The sequence below is a fragment of the Lolium rigidum genome, chromosome 1 (genome assembly GCF_022539505.1).
Source record: "Lolium rigidum isolate FL_2022 chromosome 1, APGP_CSIRO_Lrig_0.1, whole genome shotgun sequence".
Lineage (NCBI taxonomy): Eukaryota > Viridiplantae > Streptophyta > Magnoliopsida > Poales > Poaceae > Lolium > Lolium rigidum.
Window position 1 is genome coordinate 113,545,441 of NC_061508.1, and position 10,131 is coordinate 113,555,571.

A 10,131-nucleotide genomic window follows, 5' to 3' on the forward strand; every position below is an offset into this window, starting at 1 on the left:
GGAGTACTTATGCTCGATAGTGGGTTCATGCCCGCATTGACACCGGGACGAGTGACGAAAAGTTCTAAGGTTGTGTTGTGCTTGTTGCCACTAGGGATAAAACATTAGTGCTATGTTCAAGGATGTAGTCACTAGTTACATTACGCACCATACTTAATGCAATTGTCTCGTTGCTTTGCAACTTAATACTTGGAGGGGTTCGGATGATAACTCGAAGGTGGACTTTTTAGGCATAGATGCAGTTGGATGGCGGTCTATGTACTTTGTCGTAATGCCCAATTAAATCTCACTATACTCATCATGATATGTATGTGCATTGTCATGCTCTCTTTATTTGTCAATTGCCCAACTGTAATTTGTTCACCCAACATGTTGTTCGTCTTATGGGAGAGACACCTCCAGTGAACTGTGGACCCCGGTCCAATTCTCTTTCTTGAAATACAATCTATCGCAATACTTGTTTTTACTGTTTTCTCTGCAAATAATCATCTTCCACACAATACGGTTAATCCTTTGTTACGGCAAGCCGGTGAGATTGACAACCTCACTTGTTTCGTTGGGGCAAAGTACTTTGGTTGTGTTGTGCGGGTTCCACGTTGGCGCCGGAATCTCCGGTGTTGCGCCGCACTACATCCCGCCACCATCAACCTTCAACGTGCTTCTTGGCTCCTCCTCGGTTCGATAAACCTTGGTTTCTTTCTGAGGGAAAACTTGCTGCTGTGCTCATCATACCTTCCTCTTGGGGTTGCCCAACGAACGTGTGAAATACACGCCATCAGAGAGCTGGGACATTATGTGGGTCTGTGCACTAGGATCAAAAGGTGTTTTATCTGCAGCAAGACTGGGCACCATATGGACAATTGCCTTATGTGGTACTCCCTTCTTCCAACAGCCCAATATTGGGGGAGTGCAAATCCGGGGTCTGGGTTTCTTCCATGTGGAAGTGGAGGGTCCGAGAGTCGTGCAATGGCTGAACATGGATAATGTTGGTGTGGTGGTGGTCAATGAAGGTGAAATATCAGCTGGTGACCTTGAGAAATGTTTCATTGATATGTGGAAGGCAAATTGGTTTTGGCAGATCAGACAGATTGGCCCCAAGAAGTTCTTAGTGAGGTTTCCTCCTAGTAAAAGAATTAAAGACTTGGTGGAATACCCCTCCATCAATCTAAAAAAAGATGGGGTGGTGATCTACTTTGAGAACTGGGAGGGTGAAGCTGAGCCTTTTGAGGAGTTTCAAGAAATTTGGGTCAAGATTTATGGTATCCCTGCTAAGTGGTTGACCTGGAAAATTGTCTGCCAAATCTCAACATCTCTCGGGTGTGCTTGTTAATATTGATCGGCATGGCATATTCAGAAGTTTCTATGAGGAGGTCAGGGTTAAGGTGGCTGTGAGAGACAAGTCCAAGATCCCAACCAACAAGTTGTTTGAGATGGAGCAGTGCTTTTATCTGGTCAATTTTGTGGTAGAGAGTGAGGGAGAAGCTATTGATGTGGATGATGATGATGAAGATCCTGGTCTGGGCAATAAAGGTGACACAGTGAATGATGATGAGGAAATTGGTGATGACTTTAAGAGCTTGGACAAGGACAAAAATAATGGAGCTAGTAACAAGATGGAGACAAAGTCTTCAATGCCTCCTGGTGGGAGGAATGAAGTACATTCCCATTGTTCATCGGAAAGCCGGAAGTATCTGTGCAGGAGAAAGTCCTTGGGAAAGAGCCAATTGTACAAGTCAGTAATGCTTTAGTACTAAGGGGAGCTGAGGAAAATATTGGGAAGAATCTTCTCCAGCACTTTGATGATGAGAGTGATGAGGAAGGTGTTGATGAGATCCAGAAGAAGGATAGTTTTGTGCTCAACAATCCTGCTCATGTGATGCCTCCTATGGCTTGGAAAGAAAAGAAGAACTGGGGACCTGTTCAAGCTACAAGGATGAGCTCCAGGATTCCAAGGGATGGTAAGTCTGCTATAGAGAGAGCTCAAGATCTAAAGAAGGCTAAAAATTTGGAGATTCCTAAAGGTAATAGAATACATGGCTTCTCAAATTCTTTTGCTTGCTCTTGATAATCCATCTTTATATGACACTCGCAAAAACTGGCTGGCATTAGTCCGGGTCACAAAAGTCTAGATGTTGATTACGTTATTAATGAAATTAAAAAAGTTGAAACCAATAGGCTTATAGATTTCCATAATTCCAATCCTGAGAGTTTTCTCCCCAATGACATTAGTCTATCTGTGGATGAACTGAGGGTTGGTTTTGATGATGAGGGTGTGTTTGTCTCTGATCAGGAAGATCACACTAGTGATGTACCTGATGAGGATGAACCTTGGACATTAGTCCACAGTAAGAAGAAAGGTAGAAGAAAACTGATTTTTAAAAATGGTGGTAGCTCTAATATGGAATACTAGAGGTCTAAATAGACCTGATAAGCTTACTAGAGTACATGATCTCATTAGAGAAACATGTCCTGATATTATTTGTTTCTCTGAAACTAAAAAGGAGGACTTCTCTAGCATTCAGCTTAAACAATTAGATCCAGGAGAGAAGTTTACCTGGAATTGGTTGCCTGTTGTGAAAACTGCTGGAGGGATCCTTGTTGGTATTAATATTGATTTGTTTGATATTATTAAATGGGATATTCTTTCTTTTTGTGTATCTGTTCATATTAAAGAAAAAAAAGACAATGTCATTTGGAGAGCGATTGCTGTGTATGGATCTGCTTATGAGGAGTATAAGTTAGACTTTATCAATGAAATGCATAATATTATGGCTTGTTGGAATGGTCCTACCCTGGTTGGGGGTGATTTCAATCTCATTAGAGAAAAGTGTGAGAAAAGCACTGGAAACATCAACCAACAACTGGGCCAATCTCTTTAATGATTGGGTTAATAAATTTAATTTGATGGAAATTAAAAATCCTAGTAGACAATTTTCTTGGGCTAATAACCAAGATAATCTGGTTATGGCTTTGCTTGATAGAGTGTTTGTGACTACTTGCTGGGATTCTCTCTTCCTGCTAGTAGCTTAACCTCAAAAGCTAGGGTTGGGAGTGATCATACTCCTTTGATTGTGGACACTGGGGCTTTGAAAGTTCCTGTTAATAAGAAATTTAGATTTGAGAAGTGGTGGCTTAACATTGAGGGTTTTGACCAGGTGGTTGCCAAATTTTGGCAAGCCCCTTGTCATCTTCATAAACCTATTGACAGATGGAATTTTAAAATTAGAAATACCAGGAAAGGGTTAAAAGGTTGGGTCTGCTAATATTGAATCTGCTCAAAGAAAGAATAAACAAAAGTTGGTTGCTGAATATGATCTGCTTGATATTATTGCTGAAACACAGTGTCTTTCTCCTGTTTCTAAAAAAAGGATGAAAGATATTTCTATTGAGCTTACCAAGATTTGGATTAATGAGGAAATTAAAGCTAGACAAAGATCTAGGGAAAGATATATTTTGGAAGGAGATCGTAACACTTCTTATTTCCATTCTGTAGCCAATCAGAGAAGAAGGAAAAAACAAATCTGTCAATTACAAGGAGATGAGGGTATGGTTGATGACAACAAAGGTATGCTGGACATTGCTGTTAACTATTATAAGGCTTTGTTTTGTAAAGAGTCTTGTCTTGATGTTAATATAGTAGATGATTTCTGGGACCCAGATGATATGGTGTCACAGAATCATAATGATATGCTTGATGCTCCTTTTTCTGAGAAAGAGGTAAAGGAAGCTATTTTTGGCTCTTATGCTGAAGGTGCTCCTGGTCCTGATGGTTTTTCTTTCTTATTTTATCAACATTTTTGGGAGCTCATTAGAGCTGACTTCATGGATATGGTTAAGGATTGGAATGAAGGAAAACTTGATCTTTTTAGACTAAATTTTTCTCTGTTGACTTTGATTCCTAAGGAAACTGATGCTGTAACTATACAGAAATTCAGACCTATTGCCTTGACTAATTGTAGTTTCAAAAATTTCTCTAAATGTGCTACTAATAGGTTGGGTGTGGTGAGTGAGAAACTTATTTCTCCTAATCAGACTGCTTTTATTAAGGGGAGATTCATACTTGAGAGTGTGGTTTCTGCCCATGAAGTAATTCATGATGCTGTTCATAGTGAAAATAGTGGTTTTATTTTTAAACTTGACTATGAAAAGGCTTATGATAGAGTTGATAGAGATTTTCTGCTAAGAGTTATGAGGATGAGGGGTTTTAGCCCCAAGTGGATGAGAATCATTGAAGGTTTATTATATAATGGTTCTGTGGGTGTGAGGATTAATGATTGCAATAGCAATTTTTTCCTTACTAGTAGGGGTGTACGTAAGACAAGGTGATCCTATATCACCTATTCTTTTTAATTTTATGGCTGATGTTTTTACTAAAATTCTATACAAAGCTGCTTCTGGTGGAAAAATAGCTGGGCTTATGCAAGGCATGGGGAGGGGGGGTATTATCAGTATGCAATATGCTGATGATACTTTACTCTTCCTTGAAAAAAGGTTATCTTCTGCCATCAATTTAAAGTGGATTTTAGCTTGTTTTGAGCATATGTCTGGGATGAGGATCAATTTTCATAAGTGTGATCTAGTTCCTATTAATGTGCTTGAAAGTGATGCACAACTTTTTGCTCAATCTTTGAGTTGCAAGTTGGGTGAGTTTCCCTTGCAGTATTTAGGGGTCCCTCCGCATTACTTGTAAGCTTAAAAAGAGGATATTCAACCTGTTGTTGATAAAATTATTAAGAAAGCTGCTGGCTGGAGAGGTAAACTTCTAAATCATGCTGCCAAACTAGAGCTGGTTAGAAGTGTTTTGGCCAGTATTCCAATTTATCTGCTTAGTGTGATCAAATTTCCTAAGTGGGCTATTACTCTGATTAACTCTCAGATGGCTCACTATCTGTGGGATAATTATGAGGGGCACCATAAGTACCACTTAGCTAATTGGGGTTTGGTCACTAGGAAAAAGGAGTATGGAGGGTTGGGCATCCCTGACTTATCAGAGATGAATATTTGCCTTCTAGCTTCCTGGATTAAAAGATACCATTTGGATGATAACAAAATTTGGAGACAGATAGTTGATAGCAAGTATAATGTGAATAATCCTAATATTTTTTCTTGCTCTGATATTGGGGCCTCTCCTTTTTGGAAAGGGGTGTTATGGGCTGCCAAGGCTGCGAAGATGGGTTATATGTGGAAAGTTGGTAATGGTAGAACTATTAAGTTCTGGGAAGACCACTGGTTTGGGTCTTGCTCTCTAGCTATTCAATTCGGGAAGTGTATTCCTGTTAAATGAACAAAATAAAACCATTGCTGATATTTGGGATGGTGTTTCTCTGAAAATGACCTTTAGAAGGTGTTTTGACCACAAACTTATGTTGCGATGGTTTGAGATTCAGCAAATTGCTCAAACTCTCCAGTTAGATGATTCTAAGGATTGTTTGATCTGGAAGTGGGCAGCAAATGGGGTCTATAGTGTTAAATCCTTATATGCTGTGGTTAATTTTGGAGGGATTCAAACTATTGATATACATTGTGTGTGGAAAATCAAAGTGCCCCCGAAAATTCATTTTTTTCTCGGTTGCTTTCACATAATAAGCTTCTCACTAGAGATAACACTGGTTAAAAGACAAAGTGTTGATGATCTGACTTGTGTGTTTTGCAATGAACTAGAGTCATGTCAACATCTCGTTTTTTGAGTGTGTTGTTGCTCGCTAACTTTTGGAGAGGGGTTTTGGATGCCCTGGGTTTAAAGTTGAATATCTCGGATATGCATGATGTTGCTGCTACTGTGAGTCGATAGAAAGAAAAATAAGAAATGCAATTTGATTTTTGCTGCTATTTTGAGGACTATCTGGATTACCAGAAATGACCATGTGTTCAATCGGGTGCAATGGTTTGGCATGCAGGCTCTGTGGAGACGCTTGCTAAACAACTGTGCTCAGTGGAAGATTTTGCTGAAGGAAGTGGAAAAAGAAGGGCTGATATGTATGATGAACAAGTTGGAAGGAGTGGCCAGATTGCCACCAATGATATTGTGGCCGGATCCTGGGTGATTCCACAGAAGAAGGCAAGAACTACTCTGGAGGTTTGTGACAGGAACAATTCGAGGGGGTTTGGCCCAATGCTTATGACTGCGGAAGATCCGGCAAGGACTCTTGAAGCAAATGATCTCGGTCCTGGTGGGGGATGGGGCATGTTTTCAGGTCATGGGTCGCCAAGTGACTTTGCACTGGTGTCTTCCGTTGGTTAGATGCAATTTGTTGGCTCTCTTGTGCTTTGTCGTTGTGCTGTATAAGTATGGGTCTACGAGTAGAACTTGGTTTGTAAGGTTTTAAAACCTCTGAATGCTGTAAACTGCTATATCTGGTTTCAATATATTTGGGGCCGGGGCATGCCCCTTTTTCTCTAAAAAACAAGTTTGACAATTTCTTTTCTTCTTGGAGCAATGTCCCAGTGGCAAAACTATCGCATTTGTGTATGTAAAAAATAACTACCGTATCGTATTTGTGCTTAATAATCCAAAAACTACCACTTTATGGTTTGCTAGTAAAACTTATTTTTTTCCGCGGCCTCGTCCACCTTCTTCTCCATGTTTTCCTTTCCAACCAACTCAGATGGATCCGGCATATGTGTATCTAAGTTGATGGCTTTGTGTCCAGATGAACGGGAACGAGGGGAGGAGGGGCAAAGACGAGGGGTGTGACCACCAGGGGATCCGACTGAGGAGGAGTAAACATATTTGTGTAAGAGGGGCTATCGTCAATGGACTAGCCGGAAACTATATGACTCATTCAGGGTATTATACTACATGTTTTAAACTGTGTTTGAGTTGAATGAAATTTGGCGCCTTCGACGCCTCCCTCTCTTAAAAAGAAATTAATTGTTGTTTGTTTTGGTTAGCTTTCGAGCGTGCCTCTCGATGAACCAAACAAATCAATAGATGAATAACAAACTAACTACATCAGAGATTATTGTGGGATATGATTAGAGGGATATTGATGTGGGAGGCTCGGCTACTTCGGTCAACGGGGCATCGACGTGATAAGAAAGGAGGATGAAATCTTGGTTCTAAATTGATCGAAACGTGACATCGGCAGTCACCGATTTTAACCTTTATAGTAGTAAAGAAAAGAGAGAAACCCATTGTCCTCATTGTCTTTGGCTTTGAGTCGAGGTCATGAGGCTTTAAGCACAACAATTCGCTCAGCTTCCTAGTGCAACATTTTAGCAATGACCTGAACGCCTCATATTTGTCTACATACCTGGATTTGCTGAGCCTGTTGCCAATGTGCTCCTTATTTCATTTATTTATTTTATTATTGGAGACACCCCCGGTTTTTATAACAACACAACTAATTTTATTACTACTACCTCCGTGGCTTGCACGTATTTCTAGGTTGTCAATTTAGCCAACATAATAATAATTTTACACCATAAAAATTATATCATTAGAAAGTAAAACATCTAAGGTTTCTAATGATATATACTCTGTATTTTATAATATATCTCATGTATTATTATGGTCAAACTTACGACCTAAAGATACGCACAAGTCCTATGAACTGGAACGGAGGAAGTATTAAGTTTCTTTTTTTAAGAAAATCAAATTTATAGCTCCGTATTCTTGTGGGCTAGTGGCTTCGACGAAACCAAGGGAATGACGTGTTCACAATTACAGTGAGAATGCATGCAACAATATATATGTGCTGAAATATATAGTGGACTTGGACTCCAGCTGGTCAGGGGCTTGGCACGGGCACGCGAAGGGAAGGGCGCAGGAGGAGGTCGGCCTTCCGCCGCGCGGTGACGCCGAATGCCTCAGTCATGTCGAACCCAGCCAGGTCCGGCGCTTCCCAGTCGAAGTGGAGCAGCAGGCTGGCAAGCGGGAGCTCCACGCTGGCAAGGCCGAACGCCATCCCAGGGCACATCCTCCGGCCGGCGCCGAACGGCAGGAGCTCGAAATCGGTGCCCCTGAAATCCACCGCCGCCGCATCGGCGCCGGCCTGGAATCGCTCCGGCCGGAACTCCTCGGTACCGTCGGGCCAGCACCGCTCGTCATGGCCCAGCGCCCAGGCGTTGACGATCACCTGCGTGCCCTTCGGCACGTCGAAGCCCATCACCTGGCATGGCTCCTGGCACTCGCGTGGGAGTAGCAACGGCGCCGGGCCGTGCATACGGAGCGTCTCCCGTATGACAAGGTGCAGGTACGGCACCTCTCCGAGCCTATCCTCGACCACCATGCCGCCGGCCTTGAAGGCTCGGCGCACCTCGGCCGTCACCTTCTTCATCACCCTTGGGTTCTTAACCAGCTCCGCCATGGCCCATTCCAACGTTGTTGCCGATGTCTCGCTGCCGGCGGCGAAGAGATCCTGTCGGTAGTGCTTGTCAAATAAATTTTTTTGTAGTGTAGGGAGTATGAAAAAGAGAGATGATTTGTACTACTACCTCTATACCATAAAAAGATATCGTAAATTCGTCTAAATTGAAATATATCTAAACACCGGTTAGTACATACTCCCTACGGTCTTTTTTAATTGTCTCGGATTTAGTACAGCTTTATACTAAATTCGAGTCAATTAGAAGAAACCCGAGAGAGTAGATACAATTAAATTTAAACAAATCTTCAATATTATTTAATTGGTGGAGGATTTTATGGATGGAGGAAGTACATACGAAGATGACGGCTTCGACTGCGACCATATCGATCTCACCATCCTTGTGTATTTTGAGCAGCACGTCAAGCATGTCCTCGTCTTCTTCGCCCTGCTTATTCCTGTCGAGATGGTCCTGGATAACGCCCCTGATGATACCGTACACCAGGGCGTGGTTCTCCTCGGCGCAGCGCAGGGTGCCGCTGAAGCGTCTGACGAGCCATGACGACGGCCACAGGTCCACGGGGTTAAACCCCGTCGCGAGCCCAACGAGGTTGTCGAGCTCTCGCAGGAACAGCTCACGCTGCTTGCACCGGTCGCCCATGACGGCGCGGAACGTGATGTCGGAGACGACCGTGGACAGCCGGGCGCGCATATCCACCTGGCAGCCGGCCGCGGCGGCGGACCCAACCTCACGCAGCATGGCCGCCACTTCCTCCTCGCGGATGGCGCGGAAGGAGGCGACACGGCGCGCCACGAGGAGCTCCGTGACGGCGATCTTCCGGAGGTGGCGCCAGTACTCGCCGTACTGCGCAAAGATGATGTCTCGCCCGCCGCAGGTCACTACGCTCATGGTGGGTGTCAGCGGCCGCGTCGCGAACGCCAGGTCCTGGATCTTCATCACCTCGCGAGCTGCCTCCGGGGACGACAGCACCAGCGTGGGCACCTCGCCCAGACGGAGGAGCATCACCGGCCCGTGGCGCTGCGCGAGCTCGCGCAGGGCACGGTGAGGAAGCTGCCCGGCCAGGTGGTGCAGGCTGCCAATGAACGGCAGCTGCCACGGACCTGGCGGCAGCCGCAACCCATTGTTGGCCGTCAAGCGCCACCACCTGAACGTTGCAAGCAGCAGCGCCAGCGACACGAGAGCCCAGCCGAGGTAGCAGTACTCAGAGGTGTCCTCCATTATTTGTGTCTTGTCAACGATAGTATTCACCAATCCAATTATGTAGACTTGAACTGAATGCGTGGTCTGGTCTATCTCAGTGCACCAATAATGCTAGACCTACGGATACTCAGTGCACGAACCTGAGATCCACACAGTCTGTGCGTAACATCCTTTTCCGTAAGAAGTTGTCCGTACGTTCAGCATTATTGGATCTGACTTATTAGCCTTGCTCGATGTTCTACGGTGATTAATACTAGCGCCGCACTACGTGTCCCAAGAGTTGGGAGTAGCTTAAATCATGAGGTAATCCAACGCTCTGATTTTTCTCAGTTGCAACCTCTTTTACCATTACAAAAGTCTCAATTACAACTCATGTTAGCATGAATCACGGTGTAATCATATTGTTTAGAAGTCTCCAGAGAACTAACCTAGTTATCAATCAACTAAAAATTAGCAAAACCGATATTATTATGTTTGTATCGGACCTTTTATTTGCTAGTCGATAGAGAAAATATCAATTGTTTCAAAGTCATTGGTCATGATAGCTAGGAACATTGTTCCCTTCTTGGAGGCGCCGTTTTTGGAGAGTTAACAATTCTAAAA

At 43.5% G+C, this 10,131-nt stretch overlaps 1 protein-coding gene across 1 annotated transcript; it reads right to left on the minus strand.

The window, feature by feature from the left end:
- Positions 1-7,613: 7,613 nt before the first annotated feature.
- LOC124680214 (desmethyl-deoxy-podophyllotoxin synthase-like) lies at positions 7,614-9,546 on the minus strand. Its single transcript, XM_047215310.1, has 2 exons — positions 8,665-9,546; positions 7,614-8,360 (listed from the first exon to the last, which is right to left on the minus strand). The coding sequence occupies exons 1-2, from the start codon at positions 9,544-9,546 to the stop codon at positions 7,731-7,733; spliced, it is 1,512 nt and encodes a 503-aa protein (XP_047071266.1). The 3' UTR covers positions 7,614-7,730.
- Positions 9,547-10,131: the final 585 nt, after the last annotated feature.

Coding starts and splice junctions, on each gene's coding strand:
- LOC124680214 (XM_047215310.1), bottom strand. CDS start 9,546: ATGGAGGACACCTCTGAGTACTGCTACCTCGGCTGGGCTCTCGTGTCG. Junction 8,361..8,664: donor CAGTCGAAGCCGTCATCTTC/GTATGTACTTCC, acceptor CACTACCGACAG/GATCTCTTCGCCGCCGGCAG.